Source organism: Hyalella azteca, unplaced genomic scaffold, assembly GCF_000764305.2.
Source record: "Hyalella azteca isolate HAZT.00-mixed unplaced genomic scaffold, Hazt_2.0.2 contig13798, whole genome shotgun sequence".
NCBI lineage: Eukaryota > Metazoa > Arthropoda > Malacostraca > Amphipoda > Hyalellidae > Hyalella > Hyalella azteca.
In genome coordinates, this window is record NW_025943705.1 from 201,447 (window position 1) to 222,945 (window position 21,499).

The 21,499-nt window shown below is 37.8% G+C and overlaps 1 protein-coding gene across 1 annotated transcript; it reads right to left on the minus strand.

Annotated features, from left to right (window-relative positions):
* Positions 1-287: 287 nt before the first annotated feature.
* On the minus strand, positions 288-11,210 carry LOC108674109 (sodium-coupled monocarboxylate transporter 1). The gene is made up of 10 exons (XM_047883841.1): positions 9,769-11,210; positions 8,535-8,723; positions 7,959-8,106; positions 6,921-7,068; positions 5,823-6,044; positions 4,844-4,962; positions 4,300-4,454; positions 3,372-3,610; positions 2,555-2,661; positions 288-1,729 (listed from the first exon to the last, which is right to left on the minus strand). Exons 1-10 carry the CDS (start codon positions 10,090-10,092, stop codon positions 1,446-1,448), a joined length of 1,935 nt encoding a protein of 644 aa, XP_047739797.1. The 5' UTR covers positions 10,093-11,210; the 3' UTR covers positions 288-1,445.
* Positions 11,211-21,499: the final 10,289 nt, after the last annotated feature.

Consider the following 21,499-nt stretch of genomic DNA (forward strand, 5'->3'; position numbering starts at 1 on the left):
CGAAGTTGTTTTAATATTGTGCTGTTATTTTCTTTCTCTATAAAAAAAGTTTTTTCTTCGTTTTTATTAACAGTCATTTTTCACCTTATGAAAAAGGAAAATTTATTTAATGGTTTTGACAAAATTTGGTGGTAATTCCGATGACTCTATTTACATAACTATGATTATTCTGAAAATAATTTCAGTAAATTTTATAAAATTTAAAGATTATCGATTCCATTTCAATTTGAACGGTATCATTTAGTTGACGAAATTTATTGTAAAATGATTTATTACAAATAGTGATATATAAAATATTTTTATCCATTTTGTCAGTTAATTGTAATAAATTGCACTAGGCTTGTTAGTTGTACATCAATTAAGTACATAAGAGAACACTTAATAGCACTAATACTAAACACAGTATACGAAATTAAAAAATACAAGTTTAAACACCATAAGAGGTATTTAACTAAAATATTTATATGTTTATAATACTCGTTGCATCAGCACCAGGCATAACTCCATCACACAGGGAAATGAGTGGGACTTTGCTTAAATAGTGATGCACTATATTGTGTGTCACTATTTAGACAATATAATCCAGTTATTTAACTGAGTGTATGCAGCATCCGCAGTAGCACCTTAAGAGAGAATGTATACAAGCTTATAATTAATACTTAAAAATGATTGATGATTATATATTTATTTCTAGTGCATTTTTTATTTGAATGAAATTAGTGAAATAAACGACCTTATTCTAGACGATTTAATGATTGAATTTTTATAATATTCGTGCAGAAAGAGATGACTAGCTACAGTTTCTGTGATCGGTAATTTAAACTTTATTATTCATTAAGAAATAGAATGAATTAAGGACTGTAAAAATGGAGTGGTACAGTTAGAAAAGTGATTACATTTTATCGTAAATTGTGTTAAGCTTATTATGGAACTGTAATGCATTGGATGTTGTATCGATGGATTATGAAATAGGTTTAATTTATCTTTGCATTCAAGGATATGAATTATGCATTGATTTTGGAGAGATGGGAGTCCACTGTTCAACAATAATGGTTTGATTATGCAACAAAAATGCTTTTATTATGCAACAACATTGCATAAGTTGATAGTTGAAATTAATATATTTCATTAAGGCAGCCTTTTTAACTCCCCAATACTAACGAGCTTTAAGCTAGCTGAGATTCATGACAGCCATTAATGAATTTAAGTTGAGGTTCACCGTTTTTTGCGTATATTTTTTACATTCCTTGTCTAAAATAATGTTATTGGTAAAGGCTCAAGGAAGCCAAAATTATTTTATCTGCACTGAACGAACAGTTCCAAGGAACTAACATAAAATCTTGAACTAAAGGCAACTTCAATGAAAATATTTCACGAATTTCTACAAATACAACTTATTTTTACGGTTTATGAATGAGTTAATAATGTAGGAATAATTTGCACAACTATGTGATTTTCATCATAGGTACTATCTCTTCTGATTTAGCATGAAATGTTCCATCATGACCATCTTGAAGAAGGTGGCCATCAAGACGGGACTGGCGGCCATCTTGTTCTTTAGGCGAGCGGTCGGCGCTAGAATTCGTGGCGTAGGAATCCGCGTGTGGGGAGATGAGCCGCGCTAGTTTTTGCAGCGGAGGTTCATATGACGGCGGCGGTAGTTTTTTAAAGATTTTCCACGCCGTTGGGGCTATGAGTCTTTCATCTATTGTGTCCGGTGTGTTCCAGCCTGTAACGAATGAAATGTTTTACAATAGGTAAACGGAAATATTCATACAAATGGACACTAGTACAGGCTATTAAAAAAAAACATGGCCTTCATTCGGGAACAATGTATTACAACCTCGCGAATGTGAAATATCTGGCACTCACTGCCTCGTGTGTCACTCCTAAGAAAAAAAAACATTCACGATATTGATCATTGATTTATAGCGTCATGGTATCAAAATAGGGCCTGTATTATTGAAAATACATTGTTCAATCGATACTTGAACTTCTTCAAGATATTTTATAGGGCGCAAGTTTATCATACGACAACCCCAAAACCTGAAATTTTCCACACCGTAACTATACTCATGACATCATGCATCATGGCACCGGCAAACATGCCTCAACCTCTGCAGACTTCCCCTTGAGGGCGTATGCGTCACTGCATTCCCTCTTGAACCCTGCACCCCCCTCAAGCCTGTACCTCCCCGAAACTCTCTCATGATGGCCCCATAGCATTCTTCTTAAGGATGCCTTCATCCCCCAACCTGCAACTAGGGAGGCCCAACACTCTCTGCTGATGGCCCACTACCTCACTGCATTCTCTGCCTTCGTCCCCCAACCAGCAACTAGGGAGGCCCAAAACTCTCTCCTGATGGCCTCACAGCATTCCTCTTAAGGATGCCCTCGTCCCAACCTGCAACTAGGGAGGCCCAAAACTCTCTCCTGACGGCCTCACAGCATTCCTCTCAAGGATGCCTTCTTCTCCAACCTGCAACTAGGGAGGCCCAAAACTCTCTCCTGATGGCCTCACAGCATTCCTCTTAAGGATGCCTTCATCCCCAACCTGCAAGTAGGGAGGCGAGAGCGGCCAGCACCAAGCAGGCGATGGAGCCCCAGCAGTAGTTGAGGCAGTAGGAGAGGCCGTAGAGCGCTGCCATGCCTTCTTGGGGACTGAAATGTGGGGATGAGAGGGAGCTAGTGAGGAGAGGAGTAGCAAAGATGTGAAGAGGGCCGAGGAATGAAGGGCAGAGAAGAAACGATGTGCAGAGGAATAATGTGAAAGAGGTTGGTGAGGCATGGGCGAGGGCGAGGGAGGTTGGTGAAGAGTGGAATGAAAAGAAAAGGAGCTAATAAAGGCTGGAGAATGAAGGGGAATGAAGTGAAGAAGTGGCAATAAGAGGTGATGAATGAAGGTCGAAGTGAAGAGGAGACAATAAAGGGTTTAAAATGATGAGGAATGAAGTGGAAAGGAAGCACTGGAAGGCAGAGAAGGAGGAATGCGGGAAATGATGAAAGCAATAGAGGAAAGGGGATGGCTACTTTGCTTGGAGAGGAGTAAAACGTGCGAAGAGTGCAAGCAAGAGAGAGGCAAAAGCAAAGGGGGACGTTCATGGGTGATGAAAAGAGGTTCATGGGCCTATTGGTACGTTATCGTCTATTTTTCGAGCTTATATTCATAAAAAATAAGTTAGCAAGGGAGGCAGTGAAATCATTGGTCATATAAGAGTTTGCATCAACTTTAACATAACGATAACTAAAAAAATAACTTTTGTACTGTGCTATATATACTTTTAGGACAGCATTATTATAGGTAACATATATCTCATATAGGTAACATAATCATTTTAACATATGAGTAACGTTAACGGAAGAACTCTTACTTGTGATTATCATCAATTTCACCATCCGAGGATACCGATGTGATGTCAGGCATTGCTGTGGTGAGGCTCGTGTTGATGACAGAAGCCGTAGTGGTGGTTGTGGTGGTGTTGGTTGTGGTTGTGGTGGTGCAGTTGGTGTGGGACATGGGTAAGTATGGAGGGTCTGTGCGGGTCAGAAGTTGACCCGTCACGATCCAGAGGCTGAACACGATCGACAGTAGGAACCCGAACCCTGCGCTCTGAATATAAATATATTTTATTATTAAAATTATTTTTAATTATTAACGCTATTATATTATTTAAAACGGTCTAATACTGCAGGTCCACCACCCGCTAATAAACGGGTTTGAAAATATTTTTCAATAAGAAAAGTCACCATTATGATATTACAGTAAATGTTTTAGGAAAACAGAGGTAGACCTTTAAAGAGTTAGACTTGTGCAAATTCAAGCATGATAAATAGAGGTTATTATTAAAGTCATTCATGAGAAATGAAAATGACTTTTGCGGAATTTTTGGCTTGCATAAGCACATTTGCTGTGTCTGAGGCGCAAAGTAAGGTCATGTCTGAGTATTTTGGCTTTACCTTGACTTGACCTAAGGTCATGTCTGAGTCACGCAGCCTTACCTTAACATTGACCTAAGGTCATGTCTGAGCATCGTGGCCTTACCTTGCCCTTGACCCAAGGCAAATCATGGCCTTACCTTGCCCTTAACCAAAGGCTCATGGTCTTACCTTGCCCTTGACCCAAGGCAAATCATGGCCTTACTTTGCTCTTGACCTAAGGCTCATGGGCTTACCTTGCCCTTGACCCAAGGCAAATCATGGCCTTACTTTGCTCTTGACCTAAGGCTCATGGCCTTACCTTGCCCTTGACCTAAGGCTCATGGCCTTACCTTGCCCTTGACCTAAGGCTCATGGCCTTACCTTGCCCTTGACCCAAGGCAAATAAAGGCCGGTCAGGAACAGCCCCACCATGGGCCCAGAAATAGCCCCAGTCAGACGGAACAGCCTCGAGATGAAGGCTGGGCTGTTAGTGGCTATTAGGCTCATCACGATCCCGATGACCCCGGTCAGAAAGACTGGAAATTATTTATCACCGTCAAAGAAATGAGGCGTAAATCAAAAATTTTGATCATTAATACCTTCAGATATGCAATCATTTTATGATTGATTAAGGAGAAGTTTTATCATAAAGTTTTCAGTGCAATGTTGCTCAATATACCAAAGCAAAAAAAAAAAAAAAATAATAGTGTAGTTTTCGGTCGTGTATGCAATTTATTTCAACACAATAATCGCTTATTCATGAAATCAAAGTCTATCAGATAAAAATCTAACGATGTATAGTCACGCACTGGGTTTTCTTCAGAGTGAGTTTTTGTCAAAATTAAATTACCAAAAGCCAAAAAAAATTAACCCGCAAAAAAGTATCGAAAGCAAAATTAACATAAAAATAATTACCGCCACTCACCTAAGAGTTTTTGCAGGTAAGTTATGGTCACTTCACTCCAAGTCTCAAAAACTTTCAAGTTTTTAAGGAAATCTTCCCAGAGCAAAGCTGTCATTGAGTTAACCTGTGTCGACACCGAACTGTGGGTATGAAAAAACGCACATTAATGTCATTACATATACTTTAAAAAACAGATTAGGATGACATAGAGATAATTGTAATCGTGAAAGAACTGAAGTAAAGATTCTTCTACAATTGCGTATATTACAATATAAGGTAAGATAATAACATACGCTCTAGGATTGTAAGAATTTCATGTTATTCCGAAGTAAAGTTTGATAAAATTCAGCTTAAAGCATAAATAGAAACATGCAGGATTCATTTTGTCAAAATTGTAATAAACTTCCTTCCATTATCACTGACACGCCTTTTTATTAGACCAAACTAAGTCACGCTGACTGACACACGGACATAACGGTGCATCGCAATATGGACACCTAACTCATTCATCAAAAATCTACGGGGTTTAAAACCAGCATTTAACTAACTTCTGGATAAATCAACATGATCTGTAACTTACATTTTAATCTCAGGTTGTCATTGAACTCACACTGAAACACACCTTAAATTTATGAATGTTCAGAATTTGGTTTTTTGGTTTTTTGGTTTTTTTCAGAGCGCACGGAAACAAGAGCCATGCAGTATCGATAGCCTTGCAAATTTACGTAGAATAGATTCTAAGACACTTGCTCATAATTATAATAAAACAGTATTATGGTTTTTACGTATGGAAAAAATGTAGCGAAAGAAAAAGTTCGAGGTTTATTCGAATGTCCCGAAACTCCTTAGAATTAATAAATGCTCTTATAATGTCCCGATGTTCCTTAGGACCGAAGCTCACGACACATCCATGGTTAATACTCGAATTTAAAATCAACAACAGCATTTAAGGAAAATTCCCCTAATCTAAAATAAATCCGTAATTAAATTAATTACTAACCTTAAGACAGCTGCGTAAATAGACGCAACAAAAAGTCCTGCGAGGCCGGGAATGGACGTGAGGTCCTGTAGGACGTAAACAACCACAATGCGTAGGTTGCTTTTAACCACACCACCCATAGTCAGCGGGTCGCAGTCTGCGTAGAACGCGAAGATCACAACCCCCGCCAGGTTGATAAGGAACCGCAGCAGCAGCATGCCGAATATGGCGTAGTATATCACCCTGAGGGTTAGGGGGTGTCATTTATTTGAATATAAAAATTAATATATATGATTATCCTGAGGGTTAGGGGGTATCATTTATTTAAATAAAAAATTTAATATGTAAGATAACCCTAAGGAATTGACGAGTTGACATTATTTGAAAAAAATGAGTATGGCGTAGTATATCGAACTGAGGGTTAGGGGGGTATCATTTTTTTGAATATAAAATTTAATATGTATGATGATCCTGAGGGTGAGGGGGGTATCATTTATTTGAATATAAAAATTAATATATATGATCATCCTGAGGGTTAGGGGGGTATCATTTATTTGAATAAAAATTAATATATATAATCGCTCTGAGGGTTAGGGGAGTATTATTTATTTGAATAAAAATTTAATATATATGATCATCCTGAGGAATTGATGAGTTGATATTATTAAAAAAATAATGAATATGGCGTAGTATATCACTCTGACGGTTAGGAGGGTATCATTTATTTGAATAAAAAATTAATACATAAGATAACCCTAAGGAATTGATGAGTTGATATTATTTGAAAAAAAAAAGTATACGAAAAAATGAATATGGCGAAGTGCATAACCCTGAGGGCTAGAGGAGTATCATTTATTTGAATAATAATTGAATATATATGATCACTCTGGGGAATCAATCAGCTGATATTATTAAAAAAATGAATATGACGCTATAGATTACCATGAGGAATAGAGGAGTATGAGTTATTGAAACAAATGCTAAAATTTTGCGTAGTAAGTCACCCTGAGGAATTGAAGAGTTAACATTATTTAAGGAAAAATCTGAATATGGCATAGTAACCATACCTTGAGGAATGGAGGAGTAAAAGTTATATAAACAAAAACCGAAGATGTTTACCTCTTTGCGTGCTGTACTGAACCGGTGCTAAAGGTTCGCTGTGTCTGGCTCTGGTTCACACCGTAGGTGCTCAGGCTGAAGAAGAACCCAAACACGAGCGTGAGCCAGAAGCTGTGCCGCTGGTAAGGGTCCAGGCTCATGCTGTAGAGTGAAGCAAATTATCTGTAACCTTTGTAATGTAATCATATTATTGTAATCATTTTTATGTGACCATTTTAAGTATAACGATTTTAATGTAACAATTTTGATGTGACCATTTTAAGTGAAACGATTTTAATGTAACAATTTTGATGTAACCATTCTAAGTGTAACGATTTTAATGTAACTATTTTAATGTAGCCATTTTAAGTGCAACGATTTTAATGTAACCATTTTGATGTAACCATTTTAAGTATAACGATTTTAATGTAGCCAGTTTGATGTGTAGCCATTTTAAGTGTAACGATTTTAATGTAACCATTGTAAAGGTAACGATTTTAATGTAACCATTTGAATGTAACCATTTTAAGTGAAATGATTTTAATGTAACAATTTTGATGTCACCATTTTAAATGTAATGATTTTAATGTAACCATTTTGATGTAACCATTTTAAGTGAAACAATTCTAACGCAATCATTTGAATGTAGCCAATTTAATGTAATCATTATAACATGGCCATTTTAAGTGTAATCATTTTAATGGAACGATTTTAATATAAATATATGAACGGTATAATTTTAATGTAATCATTTGAATGTAGCCGTTTTAATGTAGCCATTTTAATACAATCCTTGCAATGTAATCATTTGAATGTAGCCATTTCAATGTGACGATTAAAATATAATGATTTGAATGTTATAATTTGAATGCAATCATTTGAATTTCATAATTTGAATATATTCCTTTGAATGTAGCCATGTGAATGCGAATCTTCGACACCTCAAACTTTAGGATTTCAGTCGCGTGTATGTTAAGAGCTTCAACCTGCTAAACTCTTCGTAATTCTACTTATTTGTTCTTATATCTCTTGTTGAGCTTTACTCTATACTACTTGTCAACTCGATCCTGCCGCGCTCGGAAGCGATGCTCCAGGCACTCTCCAGACCTCCCACTCTGATGGTGCACTGCACCACAATAGCCAGCACACCAACCAGCATCACCATGCTCTGCACCACGTCTGTGTGCACCACCGCCTTCACACCTCCCTGAGGAACATCAAATTATGTCGTGAATGGTGATCATGCGAACGGGCGAAAAGTGATGAATGATGAATAGACACATTGAATTGCAAGTGGAAAAGCCGTTAGCGCTAAGAACGTGAAAGATATTTACGACATGACTAAAAATACCTTGAATAATAATAAATAATACATCGAATAATATAATAAATAACACATTGCATAATACATTAATTATCATATTGAATAGAACATTGATTGAATTTTCACACACGCCAACGGCTTACGATGCCTCAAAACTCAAGCAACACCGCATGCCTCAAAACTCAAGCAAAACACCGCATGCCTCATAACTCACATACCCCACGAATACCTTACATGCCCCAGATACCTCACATACCGCATGCCTCATAACTCACATACCTCAGCAATACCTCACACTCCCCATGACTCACAAAGGCCGAGTATAGGCCGCAGACGAGCCCCATGATGACGATGTTTGGGATGATGCCGAGCCCCGTGAAGTGGACGAGGAACGTAGACGGCGGGTACAACAGGAACCCGATGAACAGGTATGCTGCGAGCAGCGTGATCAGGACGGAGGACAACCGCAACACCTTCGACCTGAACCGCTGCTCGATGTACTGCACATGGAATGTGATGGTGTACTATACGTACTGAGTGATAGTAGTAGTGTACTGTAACATATAGAATGCTGTTAGTAGTGTACTGAACAGGTAAGCTGCGAGCAGCGTGATCAGGACGGAGGACAACCGCAACACCTTCGACCTGAACCGCTGCTCGATGTACTGCACATGGAATGTAATGGTGTACTGAACGAACAGTGTGATACTAGAAGGGTACTGCACATATGGGATGTTGTTAGTAGTGTACTGAAGTACAGAGTGATAGTAGTGGTGTACTGCAACATATAGGATGTTGTTAGTAGTGTACTGAACGTACAGAGTGATAGTAGTAGTGTACTGAACGTACAGAGTGATATTAGAAGTGTACTGCACATATAGAATGTTGTTAGTGTACTGAACTAATAGAGTCATATTAGAAGTTTACTGAACGTACAAAGTGATAGTAGTAGTAGTGTACCGAACTTACAGAGTGATATTAGTAGTGTACTGAACGTATAGAGTGATAGTACATAGTAGTGTACTGAACGTAGAGAGTTATACTAATAGTGTACTGCACATATAGGATGCTGTTACTAGGGTACTGAACGTTCAGAGTGCTACTAAGTAAGTAAGATTCGAGGCACAAAGAAAACCAAGTGCCCTTAGTGGGCCATTACAGTCAATTAATCCATCTGTAATTTTACACCACCTCTCACGTCTACCCACCTCTCACGTCTACCCATCTCTCACGTCTACCCAACTCTCACGTCTACCCATCTCTCACGTCTACCCACCTCACACGTCTACCCACCTCTCACGTCTACCCATCTCTCACGTCTACCCACCTCTCACGTCTACCCACCTCTCACGTCTACCACCTCTCACGTCTACCCACCTCTCACGTCTACCCACCTCTCACGTCTACCCACCTCTCACGTCTACCCACCTCTCACGTCTACCACCTCTCACCTCTACCCACCTCCTACGACTACCCACCTCTCACGTCTACCCACTTCTCACGTCTACCCACCTCTCACGTCTACCACCTCTCACGTCTACCCACCTGGTACAAGCTGACCATGTGCATGGGGTAGAAGATGGGTATGAACATTTCTGCCACGACGACCATGCCCAGCGCCAGCCCAACATCCATGATCCACAGCTGCGTACCATAGGCATACATTTCCCCGATGTTGCCCATGATGGTGATGGGGGAAATGGTGCCCACCATCATAGACATGGCCAGGGGAAGTGGGGACATGGCTCTTCCCCCTAACATGTACTCGGCAGGGGTGGCTTTCCTCCCCTTCACCCCGTGGTACACCCCTATGGCTAGGGTGACCAGCAGGGATGCTGCTAGCAGAATGATGTCCAGGATACCCAGCATTTTGTCGGGATTGTGGTCGGGGGACTTTCGGGAGTGGTAGGTTAACTAGGGTGACTTGGAGAGGAGTCCTAACCAGTGTGTAAAGTGACTTATAGGAATCCGATCCTTGCTTGAAGGGTGATTTTGAGGAAACTAAACTGGGTGCAAGGTGACTTTGAGGAGACCTGACCTGTGTGCAGGGTGACTTTAAGAAGTTCTAACCTATAGGCTGGGTGACTTTGAGGAGGACTAAGGAAATTCTGGTAATATTTATGTTTTCTTGGAAAATTATAGGGGATAATTACATGATGGCATTAACTTTTAGGGATAGAACCGCTTGGGTAGGGTAAATCAAGGAAATTTTTTTTTCAGGGAGATATTCCTTAATTGGGATCTTCGCCTAATGAGAGGAACACTGGGGAACTATGGCTCTTTTAAGGAAAAGTGTTGATAATCTTTACGCGCTTAGGGTAACTTCTGCAATTTCAATATTGATTTAGAGTGACATCAGGAGTACATTCACGTGTTTAGGGTGACACCTGGAGTATCTTGGCGTAATTAGGGTACCGTCGAGAGTGGATCATGTGTTTAGGGTAACTTAGGGAACATCATCGCGTGTTTAGGGTAACATAGGGAGTATCTTCTGTTCTTCATTTGTTTATGGTGACTTCGTGCATATCATCACTTGTTTAGGGCGACATCGTGCGTATCTTCAAGTGTTTAGGGTGACATCGCGAGTATCTTCGCTGGCTTAGGGTGACATTGTGAGTGTTTTCTTTTGTCGAACGAGGTTTTAAATAAAATCAGCGTCAGTTTTCAGATCTTTTTCTAATTTTTTCGCAATTGCACTGGGAAAGTGTCAATTCACCGTTTGATTTCATAGAAAATTGCTACTGCAATTTGCATAACAACAGTACAGTCAATGTAATCCGTTAGCATTAGAATATATTAATAACTAAAAATTCTTCGGATTATATTGTTTACTTCGAAACATAATCACTCACTCTTCAACGACATTATTTACTTGTGCATCAATTATTGATATTCGGACAGTCTTGATATCACAATTAATTCTTGATAATTGGACAGATAACTCAATATCACAATTACCATCTAGCACAATATGCAAACTTATGCGATTCTGTGGGATTAAAAAGGGCGGTTATTTTCCTGTAAACTGATCACAAAATTAATTTCATTAAGTATGTAAGCTAAAAATAACATGACTAATCATGAAAAATTGTAATTCTTCAGGGCACTTGGAGAACGTTTTGACTGATAGTTTAAGTATTATTTTGACTAATAGTTAAAGATAATATAATTTATAATAATATAATTAATATAATATAAGATAATATAATAATAATTATATTAAGATAATATAATTTGATAATTATATTTAGCGATAGAAGCTCATGAGGTCAAATTCATAGCGTTTATCAAACAATATCATCATGTATTATATGAACGTGGTGCATTTTAACATATACCAAAAAATACAAATTGTCTACACTGCACAGCGCCTTCATATTCATTCATACATATCATACAAATATAACACATCATACATGCATATATATATAAAACTAAATTGTTTTTACTTTAAAGGTTGTTTGAAAACAGTGGACAGATGTTGATTTTTCTACAGCAAATTGTTTATTTCGTTTTCGATAAGTAGAATGCAATTGTTGATAATTATCTATATTTATATTACCACAGCAGCGGTTTATTCCGCTGCTGTTTATATGTTTATGTTTGTTTATTTATATGTTTAAATTAATAATTAAAAGCAAAGAAAAGTTTCCAATCTTGCTTCAGGGCAGCTCCATCATTCATTCAATTAGAGAGTATATAGAATAAAATTCAATAAACAATCGAAAAATGAATAAATAAATAGAAGAACCAAGATTACCAAGAATGCAATTAAAACCGAAGAACCGAATAACCTGGTGTAAAGTCTTATCGATTAACAAATTCGTGCGGATAAGAACTGTACATACGTTTTTAAAAAAAATTTGAAATATTTAAAGTTTAAATTTTTTTATTTTAAAAATATGCTGTAAAATATTACTATATATCAAGAAATTTAGGAACATGGGACAGTATTTACCAAATGAATTCTAAACTACACGACCGGCAGTTAAATACGTCATATTCAACCCATTATATCAGGTCACATTCATCCTATGAAATAGGGTAACAATTATCCCATTAAATAGGGCAATATTAAACTAACTAAATATAAGGTAACGTTCAACCCATTAAAAAGGGGTCGGGGTCACATTCATCCTATCAAATAGGGTAACAATTACCCATCAAATACGGTAGTTTTCAATCCATTAAATAGGTCCATAATAAACAAACTAAATATAGGGTAACACTCAACCCATTGAAAAATGCCTACCCGCTAACAAAGTTAACGCCTGTTTACACATTTTAGCCCTCAAGGTGCGCCTGTTTTTGGGAAGCTGAGCCATAACAGAGCCTGTTGATGATCACATTTTTTCTGCGTATAACACGTTGATCTCAACAAGAATGCGTTGTTCAGGCGACGTCTATACTCATAATCGATGGATCAAGTTAATGGCAATGCCGGGGATCATTCCATTAAAATTCATTTGAATTCTTTTAATCTTTCTCGGAAGAAGGGAGTAGCGTTCTGTTCATTTCAATGAGCGAATAAGATTGCGCATTGATTGCGTGGGTCTTGAATGGGCGATGTAACACCCGGTTGATAAAGACAAGTTCTGGGAAGACCAAACCTTCTTTTGTTCGTCTTGCAGAACTCGAAGCGACTTCCTAGAACACGCGCACATTGATGAGATTTAGTGAGATATATAGCAGCTGAAGTCTAGTATATAGTGACTTTAGTGAGATATATAGCAGCTGAATTCTAGTATATAGTGACTTTAGTGAGATATATAGCAACTGAATTCTAGTATATAGTGATTATAGTGAGATATATAGCAACTGAAGTCTAGTATATAGTGACTTTAGTGACATATATAGCAGCTGAAGTTTAATATATAGTGACTTTAGTGAGATATTTAGCAGCTGAAGTCTAGTATATAGTGACTTTAGTGAGATATATATAGCAGCTGAAGTCTAGTATATAGTGACTTTAGTGAGATATATAGCAGCTGATTTTTGCCTATGAGTGGGTCATCCCGACCCACTTTTTGCCTATGAGTAGGTCATCCCGACCCACTTTTTGGCTATGAGTGGGTCATCCCGACCCAGTTTTTGCCTATGAGTGGGTCATCCCGACCCACTTTTTGCCTATGAGTGGGTCATCCCGACCCACTTTTTGCCTTTGTATGGCTCACCCCGACCCAGTTTGGCCCGGCAAAAGGGCGTATAAGTATAATGTTAGTGAAAATAACCAATTATTTCAGTTTATAATGAAGTGAAAATACCCATTAGCCGCTAATGGGTATTTTCAATATACCCATCGGGTATATATCGAATGAATATATGTATACCCACTACACCCATATTCACTATCGGTATAATATACGCTAATGATTAGCGTATACTATATCAATATGAATTGAGGTCGCAAATGATAATTGAAGATAGAGCAGCTACGTATGCTTTGCCTTGCCAAATAATACTCAATTTACACCAGTTTGCAACTTGGAAAAAATAATTAGAAATATTCATAAGAAAATCACAACTATAACAAATAAAATATGTTCACAAGATTTTTATATGTTCACCTATTTGATGAGGAGAGGAAGCAGATTTTGGTTCATTGGATTACTAATTCATTATTGTAATTTATTATTTAATGTTGCTCATATACCTACATAGGTACTTATCTAAATTGTCTTATATAAATGCCAAGGTGTAATTGACATTTTCGTATTTCCACCCAATATACTATTACATAGGAAAAGAGATTTCGGATTTAAAAATGTATATACCTTATCAGTTAAAATAAAGTACCTTTCAGTAAATTATAATATTAGAATTTTCCTTCGTACCTAGGATACCTGCGACGAAAACTTCAATCAACACCGAAGTTTAGAAATGAAATTTTGCTGCCAAAGTTTGCAGTTCTACAGAAAGACAAGACGATTACCTATCATAATGGCCACAAATAATCTCGAAGACCTTATACAATAACTGTAAATTCATCTAGAGTGCGCTGCTAAAAAACTGCGTCGCATAGAAGAGGAAAATCAATTGCTTTTTCGTCGTAGAGTTTTATAGCAAAGTTAATATGAAGAGGCCACTGCATAAGCTAGACTAGACTCCGCCATGCAGGAGTTAAGGAAACTGCGAACCAAGTTGGAAGAAACGCTCCTTGATTTCGACGCGCAACGTTGCGATGGAATGACACGTTAAATAGCTGATAAAGGCGCCGATGAGCAGCCGGATAACAGTGATTGGATATTGAGAGAATTTAGTCTTTTTTGAATGGATCTTGAAAATTTACTTCTGAACTGAGGATCTGCAAAACGACACAAAAACAAAAAAAAAATTGAACTCAAGGGCGCCGATGAGAAACCGGATAATAATGATTGGATTTCGTGAGAATTGATCATTTTTTGTATGGATTTTGAAAATTGACTTCTGAACTGAGGATCTGCAAAACGACACAAAAACAAAAAATAAATTGAACGGCTAAGAGTTTCATGCAAGAAATTTGCATAATTATTTGGTCAAACGTTGCCTATATTGTACCAATTTTATATTCTAGTCTTACTCATATATTCATTCTATATTCTATCCATTCTCTTCATTGTAAACATCATTTCGTAGTATTCCGTAATCGGCGAGTGTGTTTTATTAAACTTGAGAAGCAGCTTTGTTTACCTATGATTCAGTCAAGTGATAAGGGACTTCCTTTTGCCCTGGAAAGCTATAAAATAATATTTCGCTACCAACATAAAGTAGATTGGTTGAGTAAATTGATAAAGTAGATTGACCGCAAAATGTTGTCAAATTTCTGTCTCTTCCTCCATATAAAATGCAATTTGAGAATCTTCGAATATTGTATAGCAAGCTCCGTACATGAAAATTTTTCGGAATATATTCTTTTAAAAACTCACGAGTATTTCTACCTTGAAGTATCTGAATATTTTTTCAAATAGAAAAATATTATTTTAAAATATTTATTGTCCGTATGGCAAACGAGAGCAGGCTGCAACTTCTCACATAAAAATTATGGCACGCCATACATGATGTTCGTTGCATTAATATGGATAAATAACTCGTAACTAACGGTTTCATTGCTTTAATAATATCTGTAAATTTTTAAATAACGGGTTCTCAAGTAACGGGTTCAACATTTTAACAATTTACTTTTTAATTGAAAGCCAAAATGATTGTTACGTTGTTGACCGTTAGATTCAAATTAACAACCCATGTTGCAGGGTTATATTGTAACCCGTTATTTATCAATGAACGGGCACTGGAGGGTTACATCGCACCCGTTATTTATCAATTAACGGGCCGCTAGAGAGTTTTATTGTAGCCCGTTATTTTTCAATTAACGGGCCACTGGAGAGTTATATCGTAACCCGTTATTTATCAACAGACGGGCAGTGTTAGTCCCGTTGACGTACGTATGCAGTAGAGCGGATGCTAAGAAGATAAGAAGACGTAACTTCCCGACGAGGCACGTTTACGTGACGTATCTACGTGACGTCACGTGGGACCAGGCTTTCTTCTATGTTACGCATGAGCGTTACTTTTTTATTATATGCCACTCTTTTATTAATTTTTTTTATTCTTATTCTATTAACTACTTCTTTTATTATATGACATAAATTCTAAAAAAATTACTTTTGTGTATATTTTTCGTTAACAGTTTGTTTGAAACATATTTTCTGTGTTATGTTACTTAATATGTTAACTAAAACTACCTGAAACCTATTAATGCATTTTTCGAGTATTATAGAAGTGTCATTTTCCTACTGTTTCTACTCTAAATTTAATTATAAATCGATTTTTATTGATTTGTTCCTGATGCTGATATTTAAATTTTTCCGAACTCTTATAGAATGAACAATTTTCCAATCATGTCAATTTTGACTTTGTTTACTTCCAATTGAGCGATAAAAATAACACTATCAAATAAAACTTAAAATAACTTAATTAAATTAAATTAAATTAAATTAAAGACTTAAAATTAAATAAAATCAAGACTGTGAATGTAACGCGACTGCGCAGTGGTGCTCCAGATCAGGTCATAAGCTGTCACTATTCATCACTGTCACATTCATGTCATGATCACGGCCAGCATCATACATCATACGTGAATGTCATCCATCATGAATGTCATGAATCATGAATGTCATACATCATGAATGTCATGCATCATGAATGTCATCCATCATGAATGTCATGCATCATGAATGTCATGCATCATGAATGTCATAAAACGAGGATAACAGGTCCCATAAACGATGATAACAGGTCCCGTAAACGAGGATAACATGTCACATAAACGAGGATAACAGGTCCCGTAAACGAGGATAACAGGTCCCGTAAACGAGGATAACAGGTCCCGTGAACGAGGATAACAGGTCCTGTAAACGAGGATAACAGGTCCCGTAAACGAGAAGACAGGTTCCGTAAGCGAGGATAACAGGTCCCGTGACTGAGGATAACAGGTCCTTTGACCAAGGGTACCAAGTCCCGCGACCAAACAACAGGTTTGGTCGCGCAAACGATAACAAAACACCAAAGATAACAGGTTTCATGACCGATGAGAATATGTCCCGTGATTGAGGATAACAAGTCCCATACGCGTGTATAAGATTGCCGGTGACCGAAGATGTTACATGGATGAATTCTGAATAGCAAATGAAAAGAACAATGCTTGAATAAATGATTAAAAAAATGCACAATTTTTATTGTTTGTCACGTGATTGAGGCTAGAAAGTCTCAGTAAAGTCTGGGTTCTTTCAACAAGAGCGATAACAGGTCCCGAGACCGAGGATAACAGGTCCCGAGACCGAGGATAACAGGTCCCGAGACCGAGGATAACAGGTCCCGAGACCGAGGATAACAGGTCCCGAGACAGAGGATAACAGGTCCCAAGACTGAGGATAACAGGTTCCGAGACCGAGGATAACAGGTCCCGAGACCGAGGATAACAGGTCCCGAGACCGAGGATAACAGGTCCCAAAAATGAGAATAACAGGTCCCGTAAACGTGGATAACAGGTCCCATAAACGGGGATAACAGGTCCCGTAAACGTGGAGACTGTAACAGGTCCCAAAAATGAGAATAACAGGTTCAGTGACCGAAGATAAAAGGTTCCGTGATTGAGGCTAGAAAGTCTCAGTAAAGTCTGTATTCTTTCAACAAGACGATAACATGTACCGCGACCGACTATAGTAGGCGTTCAGTGAAGTCACCCCTGCAAAAAGAGGAAGAATTCACAACATTGATGACTCCTGAGGCGGCGGCAGGGGCGGTTAAGACTAGCGTTAATGTTTGACAGAGATGAATAGCAAGCATATAGAGCAACCGTGTATAGCACATATATACGGCAGTTATACGGAGCAGCTATATACGGTAGTTATACAGAGCAGCTATATACGGTAGTTATACGGTGCAGCTATATACGGTAGTTATACAGAGCAGATATATACGACAGTATACGGAGCAGATATATACGGTAGTTATACGGAGCAGCTATATATGACAGTTATGCAGAAGAGCTATATAATGTACTTATACAAAGCAGTTATATACGGTAGGTATACAAAGCAGTTATATACGGTAGGTATACAAAGCAGTTATATACGGTAGTTATACAAAGCAGCTATATATGGCAGTTATACAAAGCAGCTATATATGGCAGTTATACAAAGCAGTTATATACGGTAGTTATACAAAACATCTATATATGGCAGTTATGCAGAAGAGCTATATACGGTAGTTATACAGAGCAGATATATACGGTAGTTACATGGGGCAGCTATATACGGTACTTATACAAAGCAGATATATGCGGTAGTTATACAGAGCAGCTATACATACGACAGTTATACAGAGCAGCTATAAACGCTAGTTATACAGAGCAGCTATACATACGACAGTTATACAGAGCAGCTATATACGCTAGTTATGCAATGCAGCTATATACGGCAGCTGTAAACCAGGTATTTAGACCAGCTATATGTGATAATTATATTGGTTGGATATTGGATAACTATAACCATATTGACCAGCTATATAAGGCAGCTATAAAACTCACCCACAAATGACAATTAGAAAGAAAGTATACAGAGCAGCTGTATATTGCAGTTATATTGCCGCACAAGCGCTGCAACTTGCAGTTGTCAACCGCGTCTTTTACAGCCAACCTTCATCCAGACCTTGGATGACGTCACGCATTACGTCAGCCAATCAGAATGGGCCAAAATATGACGTCATCATCGTAAAATAAAATTAATGGCTTATGTTATAACTTGATGCCTTCAGCAGGCACTTTTGCCTTTAATTAAAATAAATGACTGCAAGGCACTTAAATGCCTTTATAAACATGAATGCCTGAATTTAATATGAATGCCGCGTGGAATTTTTTTGTAAAAAATAATTCAGGAATTCAATTCAGTCTGTGCAGTCTGTGCAGTCTGTGCAGTCTGTGCAGTCTGTGCAGTCTGTGCAGTCTGTGCAGTCTGTGCAGTCTGTGCAGTCTGTGCAGTCACTAACGTGCTATTCCTAGTGCTATTCCTAGTGCTATTCCTCCCTAACGTGCTATTCCTAGTGCTATTCCTAGTGCTATTCCTAGTGCTATTCCTAGTGCTATTCCTACCTAACGTGCTATTCCTAGTGATATTCCTGCCTGACGAGCAACTCATAGTGCTATTCCTACCTGATGCTTGACAATTAGAAATAAGTGACTGCTTTACAAACGAGTCACGAGTGACTGAATACAAACAAGAATAATTCTGTACAGCTAATGAGAAGAACAATGCTTGAATAAATGAATTAAAAAATGTGTAATTTTTATTGTTAGAAAATTATTGAGTGCTTGCATACATAAATTCATCTCAGCGTGTAAATGAATCTTAATATATGAATAACCTTATATAGCGTCTGGAAAAATGTCTATCTTATATGCATGTTGGTTATATACAAGATGCTTCAAGCAGCAATAATGTTGTTGAACCACATCCATACAACTATACAACCACACAACCACGCAAGCACAAAACTATACAACTATACAACCACACAACCATGCAACCACAAAACCATACAACTATACAACCACTCAACCACGCAAACCCCAGAACCATACAACTATACAACCACGCAAACCCCAGAACCATACAACTATACAACCACGCAACCACACAACCACGCAAACCCCAGAACCATACAACTATACAACCACGCAAACCCCAGAACCATACAACTATACAACCACACAACCACGCAAGCACAAAACTACACAACCACGCAACCCCAGAAACATACAACTATGCAACTATACAACCACACAACCACACAAGCACAAAACTACACAACCCCAGAAACATGCAACTATACAACCACACAACCACGCAAGCACAAAACTACACAACCCCAGAAACATGCAACTATACAACCACACAACCGCGCAAGCACAAAACTACACAACCCCAGAAACATGCAACTATACAACCACGCATCCACGCAACCACAACACAACACAGCCATAAAACCACCCAACCACAACACAACACAGCCATACAACCACATAAACACAAGATAAGCAGGAAAATATTGCGAAATTTATATATTGATGATGAGGAGAAATTGAATAATGGATAATATGCACAGGGATAATGAAACTCATTATTAGTAAAACAATTATTATATTTGGTCAGTAATAATAATATTGATGATAATAATAATAATAATAAATTATTTTCGAAGCACCCTGATGACAAACGCGGCAACAAACACGACAACAAACACGACAACAAACACGACAAGAAACACGACAACAAACACGACAAGAAACAAGACAACAAACACGGCAACAAACACGACAACAAACACGGCAAAAAACACGGCAACAAACACGGTAACAAACACGGCAACAAACACGACAACAAACACGGCAACAAACACGGCAACAAACATGGCAACAAACACTGTAACAAACACGGCAACAAGCACGGCAACAAACACGACAACAAACGCGGCAACAAACATGGCAAAAAACACAATAACAAACACGGCAACAAACACGGCAACAAACATGGCAACAAACACGGCAACAAACACGGTAACAAACACGCAACAAACACGGCAACAAACACGACAACAAACATGGCAACAAACAGCGAAAACATTCGGGCTCTATAACAAGCAATGCACAGCAAATTTAAATTAACGATTAACTTACAATTCAGGTAGGAATAACATTACGGGGACGCTTATGTCGGCTTGTGAGGTGAACGGTTCACTCACCATTCAGGTAGGAATAGCATTATAATTCGGCGAGCGTTTCAGCAAAACATGCCTGCGAATGACTGATACTTTATTTTCAAGGAAATATGATAGGTAAATATTCGATTATACCAGAAGCCGTATAATTCATGATGTAGTTTGATAATTACACAAAACATGATATAAATCATTATTAAATAAAAATAATAACTATTGATATTATAAACTGATAATAATACTTCACTCATATATTTTACCCTACATAGGATATAAAATTATTCCGACCTGTAATGTACCATTATACTCTATCTACTTCACAGGGAAAAAGTCTGCTTGGGGTTTAAACTTTTCCGTGGATAAATTAAATTATTCTTATTGGCTTTGACTGCACTTGTGTCGCGTGGAACTAATTTAATGTTAATAGTGCCTCGAGGCACTATTAACATTAATAGTGCCTGCACAGTGTCATCCACTGTACAGTGGATGCACAGTAACGATCCACTGCACAGTGGATCGTCATCCACTGCACAGTGCCTCGTGGCACAGTGTTGAGTGGCACTGTGTCGTGTGGCACTAGTGTTGCATGCCACTAGTGTCATGTGGCACTAGTATCACGTGTCACTATCGCTAACAGCGCTCTAACCACCATTTACATGCCCATGAGCATTAATGTTCTTAATCTCTTCTTGATTTTCCTTATAAACCAAGAACAATGTTCTTAATTTTTACATATGCAAAAGTTCATGTAAATTCACCAAAAGAAGTGAATGCACCAATTGAATAATTTGGGTCTTTTATGGAAGAATGAAAGGAAACAATGGGTGGATTACTCACGAGTAACGAGTGCTGATGTTTATGTATTAAGTTAACCACTTGCACGATTATTCGCAAAAGGCCTTCGAGTAGCTGGTGCCATTCCTACGTAAACTGGGGCTAAGATTCACTAAAAACGAACATAATTTACATTTTTGTCATTTAAATTACCTAGCTTCATATGATATTTTAATAAGCAGCATTTTTA

Excerpts from the sequence above, each read along its gene's own strand:
- LOC108674109 (XM_047883841.1), bottom strand. The coding sequence starts at position 10,092 with ATGCTGGGTATCCTGGACATCATTCTGCTAGCAGCATCCCTGCTGGTC. Across the intron at positions 8,724-9,768 it reads ACATGGTCAGCTTGTACCAG|TACATCGAGCAGCGGTTCAG; the intron begins GTGGGTAGACGT and ends TTCCATGTGCAG. Across the intron at positions 1,730-2,554 it reads TCTCGCCTCCCTACTTGCAG|GCTGGAACACACCGGACACA; the intron begins GTTGGGGATGAA and ends CATTCGTTACAG.